At 40.1% G+C, this 27,011-nt stretch overlaps 1 protein-coding gene across 1 annotated transcript in view; it reads left to right on the top strand.

Moving 5' to 3' along the window:
* Window positions 1-27,011, top strand: part of ABCB4 (ATP binding cassette subfamily B member 4) — a 70,494-nt gene that overhangs the window by 28,904 nt on the left and 14,579 nt on the right. Inside the window, exons 12-21 of the mRNA XM_016218867.2 lie at window positions 2,922-3,125; window positions 3,578-3,748; window positions 6,303-6,464; window positions 10,109-10,285; window positions 12,896-13,042; window positions 14,880-14,984; window positions 16,567-16,644; window positions 18,393-18,476; window positions 19,466-19,669; window positions 23,488-23,588. Coding sequence (XP_016074353.2) covers window positions 2,922-3,125; window positions 3,578-3,748; window positions 6,303-6,464; window positions 10,109-10,285; window positions 12,896-13,042; window positions 14,880-14,984; window positions 16,567-16,644; window positions 18,393-18,476; window positions 19,466-19,669; window positions 23,488-23,588 — 1,433 coding nt within the window. The remainder of the gene's footprint in view (window positions 1-2,921; window positions 3,126-3,577; window positions 3,749-6,302; window positions 6,465-10,108; window positions 10,286-12,895; window positions 13,043-14,879; window positions 14,985-16,566; window positions 16,645-18,392; window positions 18,477-19,465; window positions 19,670-23,487; window positions 23,589-27,011) is intronic.

The following is a 27,011-nucleotide window of genomic DNA, read 5'->3' as shown; positions in this document are numbered from 1 at the left end:
CTGTTGATCTTTTGAATGTCTTCTTTGGGGGAGGGGATTATTTAGTTTCTCTGTTGATTTTTTAATCAGATTGTTTATTTTTCTATTGAATTGTTTGAGTTCCATATATATTTTGGATTTGAACTCCTTAGCAATATGTGATTTGCAAATATTTTCTTCTATTCCATAAGGTTGTTTTATTTTTTAATGATTTCCTTTTATGTGCAAAAGCTTCATGGTTTAATATAGTCCTACTTGTTTATTTTTCCTTTTGTTGCTGGTGCTATTGGTGTCAGATCCAAAAAAGTTATTACCAAGATCAGTGTGAAGGAGCTTTCTCCCTATGTTTTATTCTAGGAGTTTTATAGTATCAGGATCTATATGTAAGTCTTCAATTCATTTCAAGTTAATTTTTGTGTATGATATAAAATAAGGTTCCAAGTTTATTCTTTTGCAAGAATATGCAGTTTTCTTTTCCCAAAAACCATTTTTTTGGAGAGATTATCCTTTCCCCATTGTGTATTCATGGCACCCATATCAAATACTAGTTGAGCATGTTTGTGTGTTTATTTCTGGGATCTCTATTCTGTTACATTGGTCTATGTGTCTGTTTTGGGGGTTGTTTTCCAGTCTTATTGCTATGTGTGTTTTTATACCAGTACCATACTGTTTTGATTACTACAGCTTTGTAATATACTTTTGACATCAGGGAAGTTGAGGTATCCCTTTCCCCACTGAATGCTGGAGGTGGATTCCTTGTGATATCTTGAGAAAAGAATTTTCTGAGACTTGCACAGGAGGATGAGTGATTTTTACTTTTGTGGAATTATATCCCTGGGTTTCCAAAGTCCCATTTCCCTTAGTCCAGTCTTGGAAGAAGTGCAACTGCGGATTCAGTAGAGCTAAAAGCAAAGCCAGTGTCCAGGGTTTCCTTTCCATGTTGGAGCCAGGTCCAGTTCAGCATCAGGCTAGTTGCAGTCCATTAGTCCATTGTGTGGATGAATGCAGGGAAGCAGGAGCGAGAGCCCCGCAAGCCAGGAGTTAACCAAGAGGAACCAAGAGAGTGAATTCCTTTGTTCAGGGAACTAAGCATCCCAAATCTTCCTGTGCTTGCAGTGGCCACTCCCATTCTGGCCAATGACCTCTGTTCTCAGGTGTGACTGACAGCAAGCACCTTTACGAGTCCCCTCAACTTTACTGGGCATGCCCCTATTCCTCCCTGTCCAGTCTCTTCCCCCAGCAACCTGTGGGGAATAGAGGGGTGGCTCCCTGGGATGTATAAAGCTGCAGCTTCCTGGCAAAACTGCCCAAATGACATGCCTATAATATTTGGCTTTCCCTTTGCTCCTTTCCTATTATTAATAACTAGCTTAATTACAACAGTATCACTTTGAAGTCAAGAAATATAATGCCTTCAGTTTTGCTTGCCTTTCTCAAGATTGCTGTGACTATTCAGGGTCTTTTATGATTCCATATGAATTTTAGGATTTTTTTTTCTATTTCTGTGAAAAATGCCGTTGGAATTTTAACAGGGATTGCATTGAATCTCTAGAACATGTTTAGTAATATGGATATTTTAAAAATATTAATTCCTCCAGGACATAAACAAGAATATCCTTCCATTTACCTGTCTTCTTTAATTTCCTTCATTAAATGTGTTACACTAGGAAAGAGATTTGTATTCATTTACACTTTTTATACCAACCAATCAACAATTTGAAAAAGGCAAGTTTTAGCAAATACGTTGTCCAGTACTTGAAAATATCTTTAACTGTAGCAACATTATCTAGCAAATAATATCTAGATAACAATAGAGGGAGTGGTTCAATTAATATTTGCTTTACAATTCATTAGGGACTATCATCTTTATTCTACATTTACTAAACTTTCCTCCTTTTTAATTAGTAAGTTAGAGGATATCAGGTTTAAATCAGGCTCATTGTTCCTGTCTTCAAAAGCTATTCACAACTACCACATACTCATTTTATATGCAGCTTCATTAGACTTTTCAGTACATGATGGTGTTTGCATGCTTAGACAAGGAATGTTTTGATCAGATCAGAAAATTTCTCGTTGCTCTCTGCATGAACTGCTTGCTCTTGTGGAGGCTGTGGGGCTGATTCTGTTATCAAGTTACACATGGGGTTTCAGATGAGGTCCCAGGGAAACTGCAGAAGCACCTGAAAAAGATTGACCTTCAGCTGCTAATACCCAGGCTCTGGTGGAGGGAGGGCAGAGGGGACTGGAGCCATGTGAGAAGAGACCGGGGCCTGTGGCTCTGAGGAGAGAGCCCAGGGACAGCCGCCAGGACCCCTGTGCTGAGTCCCTCTCCCACAGCACAGACACCATCCTTCTCCTAAAATCCTTTTAGAGGCTTGTTTGTTCAACCTTTATTCAGCAAATAATAAATGTCCAACATACACTCCTAATTGTACAGGTAAGCAGTTGTTGTTAGAGAGGAAAAAATAAGTCATACTCTTCAGCCTGGTAATTCCCTGCTTCTACAATGATTGTCCTTCAGTGTTCCCTGAAGGAAACCAAATGTCCAGCAGGTGGGAAATGCTAAAGAAAATTATGGTGTATCACATCTAGCAAAACATCATAATGCCATCAAAATGATATGTAGGCTGGGTAGGAAAGTGGACATTTTAATTCAAATTTAACAGTGGTAAGCAAAAATAATAGTATGCCAAAAATATCTAACCCAAATCGTTTATGGAGAATTATCCATCTGTGAAAAACAACAACTATATATGGAAGGTGATAAATATCAAAAGAGAGCAGATACTTTTTATTTTTATTCTTGCACATTGCTCTTTATTTCCAGTCTCATTTCTAACCACTGAAATAAGTTCAATATTAGCTAACAAATGAAAGAGTCTTGATGTTTTAGATACCATAAATGGTTCAAAATATTTAATGAAAATGTTCCTTTTTTTCAGATTAACATTGATGGGAAAGATATCAGGACCTTTAATGTAAGGTATCTGAGGGAAATGATTGGAGTGGTGAGTCAGGAGCCAGTGCTGTTTTCTACCACAATTGCTGAGAATATCCGCTATGGCCGTGGAAATGTCACCATGGATGAGATAGAGAAAGCTGTCAAAGAAGCCAACGCCTATGAGTTTATCATGAAATTACCACAGGTAAAGGCTCTGTTAATGTAGTTGTCCTCAAAATTAGAGCCTCACCTCATGCACCTGAGTTCTTTCTTCAAAGGATATGCTAATAACGTTTGAGATACTAGGTTGTCCAACTTTGCTAGGTAAGTCCCTGGAATTATTCAGTTGGAGGTTTAAGGAGTATAGCCCGGTACACAGCTCATATAAAACTTTATACAAAGCATTTATTAGTAGTTTTTAGGATTCAGTGTCCATTTGTTTTATTATAATTTATGACTCATTGCAATAGTCAAAATGAAGCTCCATGTTGTCTTCAAGAATTTCTAGACTCCATGGCCTTTCCTACTTAAAATACTCAGGGAACATTTGAGATCTTGCTGCCCAGTGCATGTCAGTTTGCCTCAAATAAATTCTTATAAAAATTCTGTAAAAGAAAAACAAAAGCTTTAACAGCTCCTCCACGTTTTCTGGTGTAGAAATTTAACACTCTGGTTGGAGATAGAGGGGCGCAGCTGAGTGGCGGACAGAAACAGAGAATCGCCATCGCTCGGGCCCTGGTTCGCAACCCCAAGATCCTGCTGCTGGATGAGGCCACCTCGGCCTTGGACACGGAAAGCGAAGCTGAGGTGCAGGCGGCTCTGGATAAGGTGGGTAGACACCGAACACCTGAAGGACCAGCAAATTGAAACTTTTTGAAAATTCTTGCTGTTTTGCAAGTTGAGATTGAAAAACATGAGGGCAAGTGAAGTCCTCTCATCAGGCTTTACTGACTTCCCCTTTCTGTCAGGTCCCATTGCAGAGGTGGATGGCCCATTATCTGGCTTGCTTTGACCAAGTACAGTGAGCTGAAATCCAGGCCTAGGCAATGAGCTACTCATCTTTGTTTTTTACTTGGACAGAGGTCAAAGTAGTTGTGTAAAAATCTACAAACAAATCTGGTTACCTAGACACTGGTCCAGCTGAAAAACAGTCAAAATACTTGCCTTATTTCATAAGTAGTAACATCATCTTTATCTATTCACGAAGGCAAATAGATGATTTCCTGGAAATAAAGTTCAACTTCGATTTGTTTAAGCAAATAAATAAGCAATACATCTTAAGGATACTGAATCATGTTTCTGGCTCGGATATTCTAAGTTTTCCACTGTCATCTTTAAGCTGAAGCTTCACAAAGAGAACCTTATCTTAGGACACTTTTGGCATCAGTGCTGATGTCGTTGGTAATAACAGCACAGTGTAAAAACCAGAGTCAGATTTGTGTGGCACCAACTTATTATAGTTAGCTGTTTATTTATATGCTTTCTCTCTCCCAGAAAGAATAAACCCCTTAAGAGGCAGCATTAGTAAATGGTTCATATTTGTATCTCTATAACTGTTCATCCAGTGCTTTGCACATTGTAGAGCCTAAGTGAATATTATCATGGTCCAGCTCATTGAGACAATACATGTTTACAGTAAAAAAATTTCATGGCCATATCAGCTTTTGACTCAATGGATAGCAACTATCTGTTAAAATAAATAATAGGTTTTTCAATACACGATTTTAAAGAATACAAAAGCAGATTTGATATCTTGATTTTTAAAAAGTAAGTCAATAATCATAACGTTTCGTACCTACATGCATTCTCCTGCTCATAGCGTTACCATACAGACAGACATGAAAATAACTAAAAGTTTGCCTCCACGGTGGTTTTATGAAATGATTCCAAAAGGTTTCATTTGATACTTTTTTTCCAGAAGTTCCAGAAAGGTTAATGGATAGTACTCCCTTTGTGTGGGCCTGCCTTTCATCCCTGCACATCCCAAACTAGTACAAGGTCCAAATTTCTTAATAGTTAGTGTCTTTGACTCTAGGATGTTTATTTGCCAGTGCCTTGTCATCATTGGTGTGTCTGAGAAGCCTGAAAAAAAATCTCTTTGTGTCACATCTCTACTCTGACCAAAATTTCTTGGTCAAGGGTGACAGTTACTAACTTTTAAATTCACAAATAAATGCTTTGTTTCTCCTGCACGCCAGTCAGTCACTTACAATTCTGATTCCAATTTCTCTGTGTGTTTCTTTGTATTGACATAGCATCAACCTATTGTTATCATAATGATAACGTAGCCACTGTTAGACATTTACTCATCACTATTAGTATCATGAATATAATTAGAATGATCAAGTTATTTCCTATATGCCTTATGATGCGTGGACCAAGCCATGCAACTTCTGCATCAGTAAATACAGAGTGTCCCCCTAAAAATGTATACACACTTTAACAGCTGATAGCTGTAGATTCTATTACATTTTGAAAATGAAATGTATTCTGTCTTTATAGTTATTCAAAATGTGTATACATTTTTTTGGACACCGGGTATTTATGAATGCCTCTTTGGGACCTATATTACAAAAAATCAAAGAATCATCTCTAAAACATTGTCCAGTAGAGCTGTGCTCTAGTCTCTCTTTTTTTACGGTTTAACTCTTTTATATTTATTTAAACACAGTTGATTTACCTAGTTATTTTAGAGTAAGGACTGAAGTAGAAAGATCACATTACTTTTTTTCCAGATGGCTACACAATTGGCTGAATACCATTTATTTTATAACCCATCTTTTCCCTATTGATAGATGATGCCATATTTATCATATGCTAATTCTTACATGTTTTATATCTATTTCTGGACTCTAATATGTTCCGTTGATTAAATTGCCTATTCATGTGATAGGTTCCCCTGTATTTTACTATTTTAATCACTGTAGCTTTTTATGTTTTAATATCTGGTAGAGATATTCCCTTGTCAGGAAAATTTTTCAGTATTTTCATGGCTGCTCTTTTTTAAAAATTTGAAATATAATTCATACACCATAAAGTTCACCCTCTTAATATGTGCAATTCATTGGATTTTAGTATATTCGCAAGATTTTGCAACCTTCATCACTGTCTAATTGCGGAATATATTCATCATCCCAAAAGGAAACCTTGTACCCATTAGCAGCCACCATTCCACGCTCACCCTAGCCTTTGGCAACCACTAATCTACTTTCTGTCTCTATGGATTTGCCTATTGTTGACATTTCATATAAATGGGATCATACAATGTGTGATCTTTTTGACTAGCTTTTTTCACTTAGCATCATGTTTGCAAGGCCATCCCTGTTGAAACATGCACCAGACTATCATTCCTTCTTACGGAGCAATAATATTTCCCTTTCAGGCCAGAGAGGGCCGGACCACCATTGTGATCGCACACCGACTGTCCACGATCCGAAATGCAGATGTCATCGCCGGGTTTGAGGATGGGGTCATCGTGGAGCAAGGAAGCCACAGCGAGCTGATGAAGAAGGAGGGGCTGTACTTCAAGCTTGTTAACATGCAGGTACCTGCTCCCCACGAACCGTTTCTGCTGCTTGCTCCTCAGCATAGTATTCCTACGTGATTGAGACATCACAGAGCCAGTGCCACACTGAGGAATGAGAGAAAGGGGAGGGAGGAAGAACATAAGGGAAAATGCCCAAAACATTTTGAACTTATTCCTTAGGACAGAGGTTCTTAGTTGCCTGGGGACTGTGCTCAAACTAACAGGTCCTTTCCGCCATAAGATTAGGGAGGCTCATTGCGGTGGGAGGAGTAACAGGGCAGCGTCAGGATCTCTAGTGGTTGTGAGGGGCGTCTTTCGTGATTTTAAAATGCTTCCCCGCCCTGGCCAGTGTGGCTCAGTAGGTTGAGCGTTGTCCCATGAACTGAGAGGCTGCAGGTTTGACTCCAGGTCAGGGCACACGCCTGGGTTTCGGGCTCGATCCCCAGTAGGGGGCGTGCAGGAGGCAGCCGACGGGTGTTTCTTTCTCCTTCCTTACTCACTCTCGAAAAAGCAATAAAAACATATTTTTAAATGCTTCCCAGATGATCCTAATAAAACTGATAGCAAGATTCATATCTCTAGGAAGTGAATACAGGCATACCTCAGAGATTTGAGGGTTTAGTTCCACACCAGCGATGTAGAGAGTATCACAAAGAAAGGATCATAACCTGTTTGCTTTCAATTTGTAAAAAAAAAAATGCACCATTTGTGAAGCACAATAAAGTGAAGTGTGATGAAATGATTTATGCCTGTAGTTTTTTTTGTTAAAAAAAAATTCACTCTGAGTCCTAAAACAGATGATATTGGTAATTACTGGTTTGTCTTATTGAACAAGACATTTTCTTGTGCTTCCTCACTTGAGCAACTTTGCAAAATAAATACCCTAAAAATATTTTATCTTATAAACATGATTTTTAAATTTGTCAAAGTACATGCATTTGCTTTGCTATAACTGGGACTAGCATGCACATACATATTTTTGTTCCTTTTCCTTGCATTTCATATATACATCATCCAAATACTGTCATTTTAATGTGTACTTAGCAGTCCATTAAATTAATTGCTTAGTCATTTCTCGAAAGCTGGATACTTGCTTTGTTTCCAGTATTTCTCTGTTCTAAATATTGCCCTTGAAGCATGTGGGTCAAAAAAGTTAAGTCAAGCCTGGCCGGGCGTGACTCAGAGGTTGAGCATCGACCTAGGATCCAGGCGATCAGGGTTCGATTCCCGGTCAGGGCACATGCCCGGGTTGCAGGCTAGGCAGCCGATCAATGACTCTCTCATCATTGATGTTTCTATTCCTCTCTCTGCCCCTTCCTTTCCTCTCTCTGAAATCAATAAAGATATGTTTAAAAAAAAAAGTCAAAAATTTGCTTTGTTTTCTGACAAGTAACTCAACTCCTCTGAGCCTGTTTCCACATTTGAAACACTAAACCTACCATGCAACATTGTTATAAGGTTAAGAAATAAGCACCTGAATATACTATAAAAAACTACTTGAAGTAGTAGGATGAATTTTATGGTATGTAAATTATGTCTCAATTAGGCTGTTATTTAATTGTTTAAAAGAAGCACCTGACACAAAATAGATGCATGAGAAATGATAGTTACTGAAATTTATAAAGTCCCCGAAAGTGAAAATATCCAGTGAAATGACAAAGTTTTATAACTCTTGCTTCATTTTGCCAGAGAATGTTCTCCAGCAGGAAGGGATTAATCATGGTGTCTTTGCTCATTGCTGATAACCCCTTTCTCCTCTGGCTGGCTTATTTCTGTGTTCCTGAAAGGATGGCCCTCCACTCCCACCAGGACTTAGGCTGGGAGCCAAAAGAATAGGACAGCTCGGACCTTTCTATATCATATTCCCTAAGCTTTCTTTCCTAGGAAAAGTCATATGATCCACGCCTGAATAGTAGCCTGATGTGACTGAAAAGGCCTGCCACCAACTAAGCAATGGCTAGGGCAAGTCCTTGGGTTTTGGTGTCTGCACTTGTTAAATGAGCAGAGCCTGCACTGAGATGACCGTTGATGACCGGCTCTGGCATTCTGCAACTCTCAGGCCCTTTGAACTTTCCCACCATGACATCCACACCTTTCCCACTTCTTGGGTTTGCCTTACCTTTGACTTGTTGGTGCTGTTGGAGAGATGGAGGAAAGAGCCACGGTGAGCCTGAGGATTTACTAACTGTTCCCACTAACGCTGCTTTCTTTTCCTCAAGCCCCAAAGACCAACCGAGTGTGAATACATCCTTGTCTTGGTTTTGTTTCTAACTAGAATAACCATGCTTTTCTATTGGGTAGGCTGTTGGTTCTTAGTTGTTTCTTTTAACTGTACCTTAATTTTTCAAATTATAAATGTAATGCATTCTTATTTTTTTTAAATCCAAGCATTTAAAAAAATTCCAACATGAGTATCTTAGAAATTTGGAAGTCCCCCATAACCCAAACTTCTGCTGACAGCTATTTGGTATTTATTTTTCATCTTGGTAGCCTAAAAGAGCTAAATAGTAACTCCATATTTCCTCAGTTATTCATGAGATTGAGCATGTTTTCAAATCGAACCCACAACCTTTTGGTGTATGGGACGACTCTCCAACCAACTGAGCCACCCAGCCAGACTGCTGTCTTGCTTTTTACAATTAAATATTTGAGCCAGCTGAAGCATATTCAGGTGTAAGAAATGAGGGCTATTTGTTTTATTATTTTTATTTTTAAATATGTCTTTACTGATTTTAGAGAGAGGAAGGGAGAGGGAGAGAGAGAGAGAGAAACATCAATGATGAGAGTCGTTGGGGGTTGAGCCCGCAGCCTTGGTGTGTGCCCTGAGTGGGAATCGAACCTCGATCTCCTGGATCCTAGGTCGACGATCAATCGCTGAGCCACGCCCGGCCGGGCAGGGCTGTTGGTTTTAAATATACTTTTTATCACCTAGTCAAACCATGGACAAACCATGAAGATGTGTATTTGGGCTACTCGGGCAGGGAGGAAGCAAACAGGGAGCCAGGCCAGAGTTAGTAGGCGCTGGCAAGGTTGGCTTGATGTTCTCTCACCTGGCATTAAGGGTAGATAAGGGTCCTTATCTAACCCCCTCCTCGCCCCTTTAAGGAGAGAATTAATCCCAAAGCCTGCAGGTTGGGTCACCTGGGGTGAGCTGTGATGCTGAGCAGGACTGTGAGGAAGAGAGCTGATTGCACTCAGCCAGTCAAGGAAAACTGTTTAATAACCTCATGTGAGAGCGTGACCAGCTTTCCCTTGTCTGTGGCTTTAAAAGTCAGCCCTTGGTAATGTTTCTCTTTATTTCCTTCCCTCTCGTGGTGGTTGTGCCCTGTCCTCTGGATTCTTACATATTGAGGAAATTCCTACATACCTGCTGGATGATGAAAAATGTGCCTCTTAGTTCTTAGAAGATACTTGTATACTCCAAGTTTCATATTGGTCAAGTTGAATTTAGCTTTTCTGTCCTTTTAACCTTTTTAACTTCCATGCATTAATACACTTCTTTACAGTTTTCCTGCCAATTGTGAAGCTGTTACAGAATCTATCTTGACACAAGTAGTATTGAAAATGTCTTTATGGTTCTAAACTTGGAGGTTACATAGGTTTGGGCGTGCACACACACACACACACACACACACACACAATTTAACATTTTGTTCTTTCAGACATCAGGAAGCCAGGTCCAGTCAGAAGAATTTGAAGTTGAACTAGCCGATGAAAAGGCTGCCACGGGTATGGCCCCAAATGGCTGGAAATCTCGCACGCTTAGGAACTCTACTCATAAAAGCCTTAGGAACTCACGAAGGTATCAGAATGGCCTTGATGTGGAAGCCAATGAACTCGTAAGTTGGTTTCACTTCAGCCTTTCACTGTGTAGTTTTGCTGGGGAAATTCTTAGCATTGCACACACAGTGCAGGCACAGATGATTCCTACTATGAGACATGCTCTTCCTGAAAAAAGGAAATTTCAGATGTTAAATGTATTCAACAATGAATTGAAATCAATTCCAATGAAAAATGAACTTCCGATGGGAAAAAAAACACCCGTTAATTTGTGCTTAAATGCTTAAAATTAAAATCAGATATTCCATTCATCTTTGAGTTATAGGGATAAATATAGGCCTACCTCAGAGATATTGCAGGTTTGGTTCCAGGTCACCACAATAAAGCAAGTAGTAATCTTTTGTGGGGGGGAGGGTTTTGCCTTCAATTTGTAAAAAAACACACAACATCTGTGAAGTACAATAAAATGAAGTCTGCCTGTAAGGCTAGTTTGGAGTAAGGCCCAGCAGTTGCATACTCTATGAGGCAGGATCACACTTGATTACCTGTACTAGGGAATCCAGAATAGCACCAGTTAAGCAAGTTAAGAGTTCTTTCTTTTGCACATTAAAAAAATAAAACCCAGGGCTAGAACGGTGGCTCCACAGGTACCGTGGATTCAGGGTCCTTTCATCTTTTCCTTCATTGTCCTCGCATTGGCTTTCATCTTCAATGATGTAACATGGCTCCTGAAGCTCCAGCCATTTCATCCGAATTCCAAGCAGCAGGAAGAAACAAAGAATTTCCAAAAGTTCCACACAGTACTTTTACTTACCTGCCATTGGCAGTAACTTAATTACACTTTCATACCTAGCTGCAAGGAAGGGTAGAAAGTTGCATCTTTTTGCTATACATGTATTGCCACTCTGAATTAGATTGGGTTTCTCTTACAAAGAAAATGGGGAGCATGGCCAGAAATAGCAAAACTGTGCATTCTTTAACATCTCTCATCTGTAGACTTGGGATATTATTAATTCAAGTTAACAGAAACTTTTATAATAGTGAGGGAATTCATTCCTAAGAAAGATATTTTCTTATTTCAAGAAATGGTTTGAGAATACATTTCAATGTTATTCTTGATGAAGGATGAGTTTATTTTTACTCTAGTGTTGGCCTGAAGAAATTAAGCCTACTGAGAGCTCATTGCATCTGGCTTTCTCTGCCCACATATTATTTACTGCAGAAATTTCAAGGGCTCTCTAGAGGCCTTGATCTTGGTGTGTTTATAGAAAGAAGAATAACAATTGTGCTATTGTAGAGCTAAATTATCACAAGTAAGATAAACAGTTTTTGGAGTCTGGTATTATAGATTAGAACTTCTCCTGGAGAAATACTCAGAGGGGAGACAAAATGCCACAGTCAATAAGATTTTCACAAGTACCATCATAGTGGGATAGACAGTGTGTCCCAGGGGAGGGAGAAATTAAGTCTGATTACAGGGACCTTGGAAGACCTGTTTGTGTTGAATGGCAACCTGAGAAAATGGCTCATTTTTCAGGCTAGAGACCAGGACTTGAAAGTAATGTTAACTAGGAAGGAAAACTAAACACGAAAATGAGAAAATGGGTGGTTTGAAAAAAGAGAGCTGCTAGAACCTACTCCTATGGTGGTTGATAGAACTGACTCCTACATTCTGTTTCATAGAGACCAACATGACCTATTTAAACATAAGGCTGTGGGATTCCATAGGCAGCTTTAGTACCTAGTTCAATGTTAAACTACCTCTATAGTCAGAATATTCTCCTTTATGTGACCTAAATCCTTCATGCTTGACCAGACCTTAAGTTCAGTGTTTACTGAGAACCTGACATGTGCCAGGCATGGGGCTAGTCTCTTCTGGGATTATGAAGACCTAGTCTTCACCTTTAAAAAGTTCACATAGAAAAGGAGACATGACTTCTGTTTACATGGCTACTAATGGGGGGCAGACACTTTAATTTCATGCACAGATTAATCCTCACAACAATCCTACAGGGTAGGTCTGAAAAGAAAAAAAAAGAAAAAAAAGAAAAGGAGACATGAAAGCAAACAAAAGAAAAACACCCCCCTCCCCCACCCCCCACCACAAACAAACACAAGCTAAGCTATGAGAAGTCTGCCCAGGGAACAGTGGTGAGAGAAAAGGGGCGTAATGAATTCGGTTTTGTGAGTTGGGAACGTGTCACAGAAAAGGCAGCACTGGGCTGGGTTCTGGGGGTGAGGAGAGCAGGCCCAGGTTCTCCAGTTCATCATGGTGCCCTACATTTGTGTGGATGTTTATCCTTCTAGTCACAGGTGTTGTCTCACTTGGCCCCAGCATCACCCCTGAGTTGAGTTGGGACTTGAATTCTAGGGCATTTTGTGCGCAGACCCTGCTTCTGCGCACTGTGCTGAGGCTGGAATAGAAATGGACTGATCACAGCATGAAGGTTGCTTCTTGGGTGGACAGCTCATACCGAGCTTATGCTGTGTCATCAGTGAACACTGTTGACATTTACAACACGCTGTCCTATGCTCTAGCACACTGTTTGCTGTAGACAGTGGTTCTCTACACCTAGTTTGCAAGTTCCTTAAGGGCAATGCTGCCTTTTCTATGTCTGCAAACTCTGATAGCTGCTGTGTGATCACCAGTCTATCTTGATATATTCTAGGATGAAAACGTGCCACCAGTATCTTTTCTGAAGGTCCTGAAACTGAATAAAACAGAATGGCCCTACTTCGTGGTGGGAACACTGTGTGCCATTGCTAACGGAGCGCTTCAGCCGGCATTTTCGGTCATATTCTCAGAGATGATAACAGTAAGTTTGAAAACATCACTTAATAACTTGAATTAAATCACTGTAGCATTAAATCTGTGCTCATGCCAGCCTTACCCCTGGGTCCATTTTGGAATAAAGCGGCCTCAAATTAAACTAAGCCAAAATTTTTAATTCCCTTTTGAGGAAGAATGTGAGGCCAAAGAAAAAGTATGAACCATTCCAAGTTATGATATTAATGAAATTATAAACTGTAAAATCCATGAAAGAGGCATTCTAATGAGCTCTCCTCATTTCGGTCAAACTGGTGTCTGGCAATGATCTCCATCCCATCTGTGGGAAGGAGACGCAGGTCTCACAGGGAAGGCTGGGAGGGGCTGGAGGAGGGCAGAGTTCAAGCCATAGCATTTAAGATGCCAGGCTCTGGGCACAGACCGGCCTCATCACATAATAGCTGTGCAAACTTGGACAAGATGCTTTCCCTCTCTGTACCTCAGTTTCTTCATCCATAAAATAAATTCACCACATAAGATAGCTGAGGATGAAAAGAGATTATTATATAAGTAACTATATGGAAATCATTTAAAAGTGTCTGCCTCATAGTAAGTATTTAAAAAGTGATAGCCACCGGCCCTGGCCACCAGGTAGCCCAGTTGGTTGGAGTGTCATCCTGATACAGTAAGGTTGTGGCTTTGATCCTTGGTCACGGCACATATAAGAATCAACCAACAAATGCATAAATGAGTGGAACAACAAATCGATGTGTCTCTCTCTCTGTCAAATCAATAAAAAAAAGTGATAGCCACCACATCATTATTTTAGCAATCCTTCCAAGGCCTGGGGAGTCTGAGACTAAAAAAAGAAAACTCATACTATCCAACTGTTAATTTCACTAAGGAGATATTTATAGGAAGTTGTCAGAAATATCTAAGGCTCCATGCCAGGATTTATGTTGTATAACCTCAGTCAACCACTAACATTTTTGGAGAAACTTTTTTGTTAAAGATGAATTATTCTCCATCGTGTTAAGTTCGTTATGCTTGTGACATTGGATGTTGGTCTACAATTAAGACCTCAAGCCAAAAAATAAATACATGAGAAAGGACCCTCCAAATGTTTTTATATTAACAATAAAGCAACCCCCAAGTCTCTTGCAATTCAAGAGCTATGTGGACTGTATCTCTGTTTTGGGGTCTCTCTGAGGCACTGGAGATATAGCAGGAAACAAAATTAGCCAAGACCTGATCTCAAACAGCTTATTATATATGCAAAACAAAACAAGATACATAATGTGTCAAGGGATGACGAGTGTTTTAAAAGTAGGACCTGGCAGTGGAGGGGCTGGAGATAGGGTTACTGTTTCCCGTAGGCTGGTCAGGAGAGGCCTCTCTGGGCAGAGGCCCTGTGACGTGAGGGGTGGAGGGCTGGGCCCGAGGGAACAGCAAGCGAAGAGTAAGAGGAACAACGACCAAAATGTGCCGCCACACACGATCCAGGTGCAGCGTTCCAACCCATGTTAATAACCACATATTCCTCAAATCCAGAGAGACAGAAAGTAGAAGTCTGTTCCCAGGGGTCTAGGGAGAGGGGAAGGGGGGTTATTGTTTAACGGGGACAGCGTCTCCATTTGCGATGATGAATAAGTTCTGGAAACCGATAGGGGCAAAGGTTGCACAACACTGACTGTACTTAGTGCCACTGAATTGTACACATAAAACTGGTGGAATGCTACATTGTATGGGATGCATATTTTACCACAATAAAAAAACCCCATAGTTCAAAGCCTAGTTTTTAAAATGTGATGCTCTAGCCACTGTTTATGGGAGGAACAAACAAGGGCCCTGTAACCCAGGTGGGTATTTTAAATGTTCTCTCGTAGATTTTTGGGCCGGGCGACAACGATGTGAAGCAGCAGAAGTGCAACATGATCGCGCTGCTGTTTTTAGGTCTGGGCATTACTTCTTTTTTTACCTTCTTTCTCCAGGTGGGTACCTATGATTTGGTCTTCTCATAGAGTCTAGGATATTGATTCATTATTAGATGTTGACCATTTATTAATATAGATTGATTAACTATCAATTAATTAAGACCTAATGGAGTTTCCAAATCTTAGACTGAAATGAATGGCAAACACAGTTGGCACCGGTGTTTTTAGAGGAGAGACCTTAGCAGGAGGAATCGTGACTTCCCCATGTGCTAAATTAGGTCATGTAATAGGTTTGCCCTCAGCAAACATTCACTACCAAGGGAAAAGACAGCCGAGTTCACAGGAGGACATAAGAACCAGTTAAACTCAACCTGTTAAAAACTGGAAAAGTCCAGTACAGTAGCATTCTCTTTTTTGTTGCCACTCTTTACACAATATCAATGACATCTCTGAGCTTTTCCTCCTTAATTGTTGAACTCTTTAAAAGAACATCCATTATACTGCATTTAGATATTATAGATTTGGCCAGAATGAACTAGCAAACATTACTCTGATTGTATTTCTTCTACCTAGATTTTTACCAAATATCTTTTGTCTCTTTAGCTCAGTGAGCACCACACAGGCCTTTCCAATGCAATCCATTAAGTCAGCAAAAGTTTCCTAGTCAGGTCCAACATGCTTCTCGGTTATCATTGTTGAACCAGTGGTAAAAGTAAGCCAAGATTTTTATTTAGAAATCATTTATTTAGAAATCAGTGGTCCCACCCAGCTGCTAGCCCTGGTATGTTAGGGAGTGGAGCTAGTTACATAAATGTGTTTTGGAGGCTGCACCAGCAGTGGGCTGATGGATAGAACTGTGGTGCCCACAGTGGCTTTGAGCAATCTCCCAGCAAAGGGAGGAGATCAGGGCAGTCTAGTCCTGGACACCACCCTCCTGGCTTAGTGTCCTCCCAGGAGGCCCCTGCACATGCCTGCAGCAGTGCTCAGTGTGCCTGGAGGCTCCACCCACCCAGGCACCCCAGAATCAGGCCCGTCTGTGGACACTGGACATGATATGATTAGAAAAGTGGAAATTGTCTGGCAAGCATGCTTGGGGAGGAAGAAGGGCCTGTTCCTCAATCTGAGAGCAGGCGGAGATGTGGCCAAGAACCAGCAAGCTCATCTGGAGCATCTTGCTACAGGCCTCCTCCCTCCCTCCACCCTACGTGACCCAAATGTGTACCTGCACAGAATTTTGTGACTTCTATTTTGACTGTTTTGTTTAAAGTATTAGGAACACACTGAAAGTTGTTACTAAACATAGTATTGTTCTCACTGAGATGTTGTCCTTGAGAGTTTTGAAAAGGAAACCTGTTTAGAATGGTTCAGAAGCCAGAACTAGACACTTTTAAGGTTTTTCACCTCAATTACATAGTAATGATTTAGCAGTACATGAATTTTAAGTTGGGACTTTGAGTTAATATTTGGTCACAGATTTTTGTTAATTGAATCATTGACTGCTATATATAAGTAATGTAAAAATCAATGAGCATTTACCTGCTATATAAGTAATATAAAAATCAATGAGCATTTACCTACTTGTGTCAGAATACCACTGATGATCAAAATGGACAGGAGCCTTTTTTTCCCCCTCAACCAGGGCTTCACGTTTGGGAAAGCTGGCGAGATCCTTACCACCAGGCTGCGGTCAATGGCTTTTAAGGCGATGCTGAGACAGGTAGGCATGTGCCCTGGAGAATGCCTTCTGTTCAGTTTCCTCTGTTCAGCTTCTTTTCCTGTTCTTATTTCATTTTGTGCTCCCCCGCCCCCCCCCCCCCCGCAACTGGGTGTTCATACAAGGACTGGCTAGGGTCCTGCAAATTGTCCTGATCCTTCAATACCCAAAGACCTCTCAGGGTTTTCACTGGAGTAGGCTTACTTTAGGGAGCTTTTCTGGCTTATTTTGTAACTATCTCTATCCATGAGGATACTGTCATTTCAAGGACCTGTATCTCTTCTCTGGATTCTACATAAGCCCTGGTGAGTCATTTGAGACTCCAGGACACCTTTAAGCAAAGGAAAAGAGGTTGGTAGAATTCATGCACCACAATCGACCATACTAACTATAGGTTTCCCCAAATGTTGGTAATTCTTTTGTTTCTGTCTTATTTAAACTCTGTATTCATATTAGTTCACTCGTTAATTCACTAAACTATTACCTACTCTGTCCCAGACGGTGTGCTGGTAGCTGGGACTACATGCATGATCTGCCCTCTTGGGGAGTTCACAGTCCAGGGCAGGCAGGACATGTGGGAAAATGTGAACACAAATTCTCTATTTTTATAAAAAAGTCTTAGGAGAGGGCCAGAATATTATTAATTCAATTGACAGAAATTGGTTACTAATTACCTTCCTATTCATAAAAGGGCATATAGCATGAATCTTATTTTAGCAAATTTGAGTTTACAAACCTTTCTTCAGTGTGTTTTAAACTGTTACTATATAGGGAAAATTATTATTATTATTTTAAAAATGTCTTTATTGATTTCAGAGAGAGGAAGGGAGAGGGAGAGATAGAAACATCAATGATGAGAGAGTCACTGATCGGCTGCCTCCTGCACACCGCCAACTGGGGATCGAGCCTGCAACCCAGGCAAGTGCCCCGACCAGGAATCGAACCCCAATCTCCTGAATCCTAGGTCGGTGCTCAACCGCTGAGCCATGCCTGGCCAGGTGGGAAAATTATTTTATATGAAACTAAAAGATGCTGAGGATGAGTAGCTTATCATTAAAATCATATCTAAGATACACTATTTTTTGTCTTTAAAGAAACAAAAACAAGCCCTGGCTGGGTGGCTCGGTGGCTTGGAGCGTCAACCTGAACACCAAAAGGGGGGCAGGTTCAATTCCCCTTCAGGCTGAGTATAGGAGGCAACCAATCAGTGTCTCTCTCTCTCTCTCTCCTTTCCTCTCTCTCCAAAAAGCAATTTTTAAAAAAACATATCATCAGGTGAGGAGAAAAAAAGAGAGAGAGGTCTTAAAAAAAAAAAGATGGTGAGAAACCAGGGCTGATTTTCTCATGCCTAGAATTTACAGGAAAGCCATGTCCAGCCCAGCTCAGCTGGGAACCTTTCTGAGAGACACCATAGGAGGAAGTGTTCGTAGTGCTAGTTGTGAGCATTGGGTGATGGACCACCCACAGCACCTGCACCTCAGGTGAAGCTGGCAGGGAGCACCCCTGCCATCTGGATAAGTCCGCACACACACCTGCCCCATCAGTGGTGCCATTCCTGTCACAGCAGAGCGGGCTCAGGGTGTGTGCCCAGGGCAGGGACCAGGGCTCTGCTGCATGTGAGGCTCCCCTGAACTCCAGTACCCAAGATAAGTGTGGATCTTGCCTCAGCATTGAAGGTTTGCAGTATTTCATCTGATTTTCTTCGCTTGTTTTAATCTCAAACTAATTTAAAGGTGTATTTTGTGCCGTAGGACATGAGCTGGTTTGATGATCATAAAAATAGCACTGGTGCACTTTCTACAAGACTCGCAACCGACGCCTCCCAAGTACAAGGAGTATGTAGACTGAACTCTAATATTATTTTTCTTTAACGTAGTTTTGAATAAACACATGGCATAGCTGCATCTGTTAAGTTGCTGTCAGCTGAAATTAATAGAAAACTCAGCTTAAACTGGCCTGAACAATAAAGAGGAAAGTTGACTTCAGGGTTGATTGAGCCACTGGCTCAAACATGTCACGAAGGACCCACGTTCCCTTTGTGTGGCTCTGAGTGGCTCTCGGTCCTCAGCATTGACTTCATCCTATGGCTCTGTCCCTCACGGCCTGAGGATGGCTGCCAGTAGGACTCAGGGCAACAAGCTTCCTTGTTTCCCACCAAGCAAAAGAGCGCACACCTGTACCTCAACCACCAAACACCCTTCCCTTAATATGATTTGGGCTAATTTGGGTCAAACACCGGACCCTGAACCAGTAACTCTCTCTGGGTCCCCAGCCCTGGAGCTGAGGTCTGTCACTGTGAAGCTCACTGTGTCCGCATAGCTCAGGAGAGTGGGGAGAGTCAGCCCTGCTTCCTGAGCAGTACAAACAGTAATTCACTTCTGTGTCTGCTCTTCAGTGGATGGTCTCTTAGGATGTGCACACTTTGTAACAGGTGGTCTCTCAAAGTATATAAATTTCCCGCTTACACATTTAAAGCAAATAGTCTTTAAAATGACCAGAGTACACTGGGGTTAGCTTCCTCGATAAACATAGCCCTCATGGAGAACTGTGTGTGCCCGGCAGCCCATCCCCAAAGCAGAGCAGCTGATGACTCGGTGCTGTAGCGCTGGACTCGTGTGGGCAGGAGAGGAATGAGAGTTGAAAGGCATGAACAGAGAAAAACCTGCAGAGCCTCATCAGTTAAGCACAGGTGGCTTGGATTTATTGTAATGAAAGGGAGCAAATGTTAGCACAGGCGCAAAACCCTGTCATCATTCTGACCAGGAAGCCAAGGCTGCAGCTCTTGGATTTGCAACTTAAAACCCAACTGCTTCTCTCCTTCCAGGCCACTGGGACCAGGTTGGCTTTAATTGCACAGAACACAGCCAACCTTGGGACTGGCATTATCATATCATTTATCTATGGTTGGCAACTAACTCTTCTGCTGTTATCGGTTGTTCCAATTATTGCTGTGTCAGGAATTGTTGAAATGAAAATGCTGGCTGGAAATGCCAAAAGAGATAAAAAGGAACTGGAAACTGCTGGAAAGGTGAGTCAAATAAGGCTTCAGTTAGTATATAAGTATTGTTTTATGACATATATTTTATTTGTTAGTATAAGTATTGTTTTTTGACATGTCTTATTTGAATTATTTATTACAATATGAATGTTTAATTAAAAGTTTGTCCTCACTACAACTAATAATTGTCAGCATGGTACGTGAAATAGTTTACTGTTTTAAGAATGCCCAGAACTGGAACTTGGAATAATGAAAAGCTTTTAGCCTGTAATTAGAAAGAATTTATGAATTTTCAAAGTTTATTTTACCTTTTACTTCATATCCTGATGCCATTTTTAGGACAAATGTCACCCCTATTTTACAGATAAGTAGTCCTTAAAACAGAATGTAAGTGAATTGTTCAAGACCTGTTTCTTCTTGGCTGTAATTGGGGTGGGCCGCCACCAGATGGCAGTAATGCTTCGATTTGCGTTCTAACTATAATGGCAACTGAGCAAACCCTCGGTCTTTACTATGTATTCTAAGTTTGTATTTATGTGCACCAGCTCATTATATCCTCACAATAATCCTATGAGGCAGGTACTAGTGTTGCCCCAATTTTACAGACGTGGAACCTGAGAATCAGACAAGTTAAAGGCATAGCTGGGATTCACATCCGGGTCTAATTTCGAAGCTCTTTATTACACAGCCCCTTTATAGGTGTTTCAGTGTACCTAAATCTACATATAAACATTTTATTTACAGGCACATACATTTAAATATTTAAATGGAGATTACAGTCAGGATTTTTTTTTTACTCTTATTTATATAAGTATTATCCTTTATTGAAACGTTAGGAGGTGAAGCAGGTCATGAATATAAACTGTGATAGTTTCTACAGCACTTTCACAAACATTATTGCAACCGGCCTTGGCTACGGTTATGTGAGGTGGGGCAGATAGTGTCTCCACTCCACAGGGAAGAAAGCATTCAGAGGTCCAGTGACTTGCTCCAGATGTGTGGCATGTAAGGGGTGAGATTAGGATTCCATCCAAGCGTATTTCCACTAAACCAATTCTATCCAATGAAACCCTTGCCCTTTCTCTCATAACCGGCATCAGCTGAGATCCAAGCAGCATTGGCCTCACCCCCAGGTTCTCATCAGAATGCTTCCTTCTCCTGTTCATCCTGCAGTCTCTCCAGGAGTCAGATCTCTAGCACTGTGCATGGTTTTCAAACTTAGGAAGCCCAGGGTGTCCAAAGTTCTTGAAGATCCTCTTGGCCGCTGGCTGTGGGTCCTTTAGGGCATCATTTCCTTGACTCCTGTTGCCATAGCTAATTGCTGAAAAACACCCTGCAGGTAGTTCTGTTTCCTTCCTCCTTTGGAACCCTGTTTCCTTTCACATTTCAGAAGGGAAAATTGCCAGTAGGTAGAATGAAGGTACATTTTTCTTAGACTAGTTACATGAAAGAAAACATATTGAATCTAGTTAATAGTCTTGACTCTGTTATAAATGGCTAAAAACACTGAAAGTTGCTAGAATTCGGGCAGGCGTAGGGCAGTTAGGATTGAGCAGTATGGCAAACAAAACACAGCACCTGGGCTCAGTGGTCTTGGCCTTGCTGCTCACAGTGTGTGATACTGGAGAAGGTCCCCAACTCATCCGGTCTTCACTCTCCACTTTTATGAAATGAGAAATTGTACCAGATAATGTTCCAAGTTTCTTTCAGCTAATAAATACTCTATCATTCTAGGGAAAAGAGAATGAATAACTCACAATGACCAATCTGAAATTATTTTTAGCAGTTACTTTAACCTAATAGGTTTTTTTTTTTAAAGAAAATATGAGAGTTGGAAATTTTAAATGTTTATTATCAGCAATTTAATAATAGTTCAATTTTGTTTACTTAGTCAACTCTTGATTAACACAGAATGAGGGTTAGAAAGATGTCTTTGAAAACTCCATCACTGTTTTTTCAAAATGAAAATCTGCACCCATTTATCTGGGTGCAGATTATTCCTGGTTAAAGTACATTGGAACTTGGGATATCTTTCCATTTTCATTTTTGATAAAGGGCTTGGTATGAGGGTGTTGATTGCTGGGCTCGGTAGGGACAAAGGAGGCTGAATAGTAACCCTCTTAACTCAGGTCCTGCCTGATTACTAAGTTTAGGGACCTGCTGAATCAGAAATAACCCTCTAAGCAGTTAATCCATGACCAGAAAATCAAGAGTTGAGTATACCTAGTCATTAACAACTGGTTCCTCCTGGTGTAAATGACAAAGCAGGGAGCCAAATAGCATAATGGGTTAAGAACATGGGCATGGCCTCAGGTAGACTGATGCGGATCTTTGCTTGCCTACTCAACTCGAGAGCTTTAGGCAAGTCATGTAACTTCTCTGTGCATCAGCTCCTCACCTGTGAAAACAGGAATAATAATATTTACCTCACAGGGTTATTGTGAGACTAAATGGCATCATGTCAGTTCAATGAGGTAATAATACCTGGCACATAGTAAAAGTTCAATAAGTATTCTCTACTCCAGCCATTATTACTATTGACTTTTTCATTTATAATAGAGATATAAGGTTATTCAGTCTGAAGTATTAAATATCTTGTTTTCATCTGGTTACAGAAGCTGAGAACTGAGGTAAAAGTTGTAAAACTAGTAAAACAAAAACCTAAAATTATAATCGTAGGTCCCTTGTGCTAATGATTTAGATGACAGCTGTAGATCTACGATTTAGACTGATAAGCTATCACAGGCAATGAACATTGGTCAAGGGTGGTTTGGCTGTCATCAGAAAACTGCTGTAGCTGGTTTGGGTGAAAGGGGTGTGATGTAAGGACACACAGCAGTTCAGGGAACACCCCTGGTTTATGTTACTGTAAGGTCACCAGCCACTACGCGTTTAGAGCCATAAGCTCCATTGTCTTTGAGGCTCCCTACACATTTGCTCCCCTCCTCAATTGCTGTATATTATTCAGACCAGCTTCCTGTACATACCCTGGTGACCTTAGCCTCAGACTCCAAGGACTTCTCAGTTCAAGCAGTTGCCTCCAAGTCCGGGAAACAGAATCTGATTGACCTGCATCAGTCAGGTGTCTGTCTCTGGTTTAATTGGGGACTTACGTTAGCATCATGTTGTTTACAATTTGGATGTTCTCTCCAAGTATGGGTGAGCGGTTCCTCTATGTGGGATATGCTCATGGAGGAAATGATTGACACCTCTAGTGGGCCCTTAGAAACCACTTAGCCTAACTCTCTAGGACTCGACCCTCTGGAGGAAGCAAAGCCACAGAGGGGTATGACTAAAGCCAGTCAAGTAGTTGCCCTGTGGCAGGGCTGGGAATAGAGTCAGGCTCTGGTGCTCAGGCCACCATTCTTGCCCTAAGCTTGTCAGTTTCCCTGGGAATAAATACAAAAACCTGCCCATTATACTTGGTACAACCAGAGGTGTTTTTTTTTTTTAATATATCTTTATTGATTCGAGAGAGAGGAAGGGAGAGGGAGAGAGAGAGAAACATCAATGATGAGAGTCATCAATCAGCCGCCTCCTGCCCACCCCTAACCGGGGGTCAAGCCTGCAACCAGGCACATGCCCTGACCGGGAATCGAACCGTGATCCCCCGGATCTTAGGTCGATGCTCAGCTGCTGAGCCACGCCCAGCGGGCCAGATGTGCTTTCAAGATGGTCAGTTGTGTCATAGGGCTTGTCGTAAAGAACACATTATTATGCTTTTGCTTTCAAAACCGAAGGAATTTAAAACCCTTCAGGATTCTTTTGAGAGTGCCCTAAGGTTTATATTTTTCATTATTTTGGAAGGAAAAGCCCCATTTCTAATCAAGATCTGTTCTACATTGCAGATTGCAACAGAGGCAATAGAAAATATTAGGACAGTTGTGTCCTTGACCCAGGAAAAAAAATTTGAATCAATGTACGTCGAAAAATTATATGGAGCTTACAGGTAATGAGCATGTGATTGTCACTAAGCACCTAGTGCCTTCCTGAGGCTGAGTTATGGTTCCCAAAAGATTAAAAAAAACTCTGCTGCTCCAAACACTGTGACAGGAAGGATGACATTTTCGCTAATTATCTCACTGAAAATAAGTAGCTTTTAGATGCTGCTGGGCCACAGGATTGAATTTTCATATTTTCTGTAAAAACAATAGATTGGGCTTCCAAGAACTGGATGATACAGAGGACTGTGTAAGTTTTTGTTCACCAGTGCAGGCAACATAAGCCATCTGCATGATTCAGGATAAACATTCTTTTAGGGAATTGCTCGAATATTTATTTTCTTTGGATTGTGTAGGCTGAACCAAAGAAGAGATTTGTTATTTAGTTAATTAAAGTACAGTAGTCCCCACTTATCCAGTTTCACCTTCCCTAGTTTCAGTAGCCCAGGCAAACACGGTTGAAATGCTACATGGAAAATTCCAGAAATAAACAATTTATAAGTTTTATTTTATTGTGTATTGAAGTATAATTGAATTACAATGTTATATTAATTTCAGATGTAAAACATAGTGATTTGATATTTGCATATATTATGAAATGATTGCCATAAGTCTAGTTACCTTCTGACACCATACAAAGTTATTATAGCATTATTGACTCTATTTTACGTGCTGTTTGTTATATCCCCATGACTCATTTATTTTATAACTGCAAATTTGTTCCCTTTAACCCCCTTCACCTATTTCACCCAGCTCCCTACTCATATCGTGTCCCTCTGGCAACCACCACTTTGTTCTCTATATCTATGAGTCTCTTCCTATTTTGTTTGTTTTTATATTTCACACGGAAGTGAAATAATATGGTATTTGTCTTTCCCTTACTTATTTCACTTAGCATAATACCCTCCAGTTCTATCCATGTTGTAGCAAATGGCAAGATTTCATTTTTTATAGCTAAGTAATATTCCTCTGTGTGTGTATCCCATCTTCTTTATCCATTCATCTACTGATGGACACTTAAGTTGCTTCCATATCTTGGCTGTTGTAAATAATGCTCTAATGAACGTAGGGATGCATAGGTCTTTTCAAATTAGTGTTTTCATTTTCTTCAGATAAATACCCAGAAATAGAATTGCTTGGTCACATGGTTGGTAGCTCTATTTTTAAGTTTTTGAGGAACTTCCATACTGTTTTACACAATTGCTGCACCAGTTTACCTTCCCACCAACAGTGTATGAGGGTTCCTTTTTCTCTACATTGTCACCAACATTTGCTATTTTCTGACTTTTTGGTAATAGCCATTCTGACTGGTGCGAGGTGGTGTCTCATTGTGGTTTTGATTTGTATTTCCGTGATGATTAGTGATGCTGAGCATCCTTTCATGCGCCTGTTGCCCACCTGTGTGTCCTCTTTGGAAAAGTGTCTATTCAAGTCCTCTGCCCATTTTTTAACAAACTTATTTGTTTTTCTGATATTTAGTTGTATAAGTTCTTTACATATTTGGATATTAACCACTTATTGGATGAATCATTTGCAAATGTCTTCTTCCATTTGGTAGGTTGCTTTTTCATTTTATTGATGTTTTTCTTTGCTGTGCAAAAGCTTTTGAGTTTGATGTAGTCCCAATGGTTTATTTTTGCTTTTGTTGCCCTTTCCTTGAGGAGATATATCCAAAATGATACTGCTAAGAGGGATGTCAAAAGCTTATTTCCAATGTGTTCTTCTAGAATTTTTATGGATTCAGGTCTTATATTCAAATCTTTAATCCATTTTGAGTTTATTTTTGTATATGGTGTAAGATAGTGGTCCAGTTTCATTCTTTCACGTATTCAGTTTGCGAACATTTGTGAAGAGACTGTCTTCTCCCCTTTGTGTGCCCTTGCCTCCTTTGTTGTAGATTGACTGTATATGTGTGGGTTTATTTCTGGACTCTCTATTCCATTCTATTGATCTATGTGTCTGTTTTGGGGCTAGTAGCATAGTTTCGATTATTATGGTTTTGTAGTACAGTTTGAAACCAGGGAGCATGATACCTCCAGCTTTGTTCTTTCTCAATGTTGCTTTGGCTATGCAGTGTTTTTTGTGGGTCTATATAAATTTTAGGATTATTTGTTCTAGATTATTTGTAAAAAATGCCATTAGTGTTATGATAGGTATTGCTTTGAATTTGTTTATAGCTTTGAGTAGTATAGTCATTTTTGACAATATTAATTCTTCCAATCCATGAGCACAGAATATCCGTCCATTTATTTGTCATCTTCCATTTCTTCAATGTTTTACAGTTTTCAGAGTATAGGTCTTTCACCTCCTTGGTTAAATTTATTCTTAAGTATTTTGGTTTTATTGATGAAGTTGTAAATGGGAATGCTTTCTTAATTTCTTTCTTCATTTGTTATTAGTGTCTAGAAATGCAACATATTTCTGTATATTAATATTTTATACTGCAACTGTACTGAATTCATTTATTAGTTCTAGGGATATTTTGGTGGAGTCTTTAGGATTGTGTACGTACAGTATCATGCCATCTGCAAATAATGACAGTTCCACTTTTTTCTTTCCAATATGAATGGCTTTGATTTTCTCTTCTTGCCTAATTTCTGTGGCTAGGACCTGTTGAATAAAAGAGGCAAGAGTGGGATACATGTCTTGTTCCTGATCTTACAGCTTTCAGCTTTTTACCATTGACTATGATTCTAGCTGCGGGTTTGTCATATGTAGCCTTTATTACGTTGAGGTATGTTCCTTCTATATACACTTTATTGAGAGTTTTTATCAGTAACGGATGTTGAATTTTGTCCAATGCTTTTCCTACATTGATTGAGACAATCATATGGTTTCCATCCTTCATTCTGTTAATGTGGTGTATCACATTGATTCATTTGTGGATGTTAAGCCATCCCTGGAATAAATCTCACTTGATCATGGTGAATGATGCTTTTATGTATTGTTTTAATTAGATTTGTAATATTTTGTTGAGGATTTTTATTATCAATGTTCATCAGTGATACTGGACTGTAATTTTTTTTGTAGTATCTTCATCTGCTTTTAGTATCAGGGTAATGCTGACCTTGTAAAATGAGTTGGAAGTGCTTCTTCCTCTTCATTTTTTTGGAATAATTTGAGAAGGCTAGGTAGTAACTCTTCTTTAGATGTTTGGTAGAATTCATCTGTGAAGCCATGTGGACCTGAACTTTTGTTTGTTGGGAGTTTTTTGATTACTGATTCAATTTCATTACTAGTAATTGGTCTACATAGATTTTCTGTTTCTTCATGATTCAGTCTTGGAAGATTGTATGTTTCTAGAAATTTATTCATTTCTTCTAGATTGTCCAATTTGTTGCCATATAATTGTTGATAGTATTCTCTTATCTTTTGTATTTCTGTGATATCCTTTGTCATTTTCCCTTTTTCATTTCTGATTTTATTTGGCC

This window comes from Miniopterus natalensis, chromosome 10 (genome assembly GCF_054644295.1).
Source record: "Miniopterus natalensis isolate mMinNat1 chromosome 10, mMinNat1.hap1, whole genome shotgun sequence".
Lineage (NCBI taxonomy): Eukaryota > Metazoa > Chordata > Mammalia > Chiroptera > Miniopteridae > Miniopterus > Miniopterus natalensis.
Note: the sequence above shows the minus strand (reverse complement) of the source record. Positions and strands in the feature narration are given on the sequence as shown.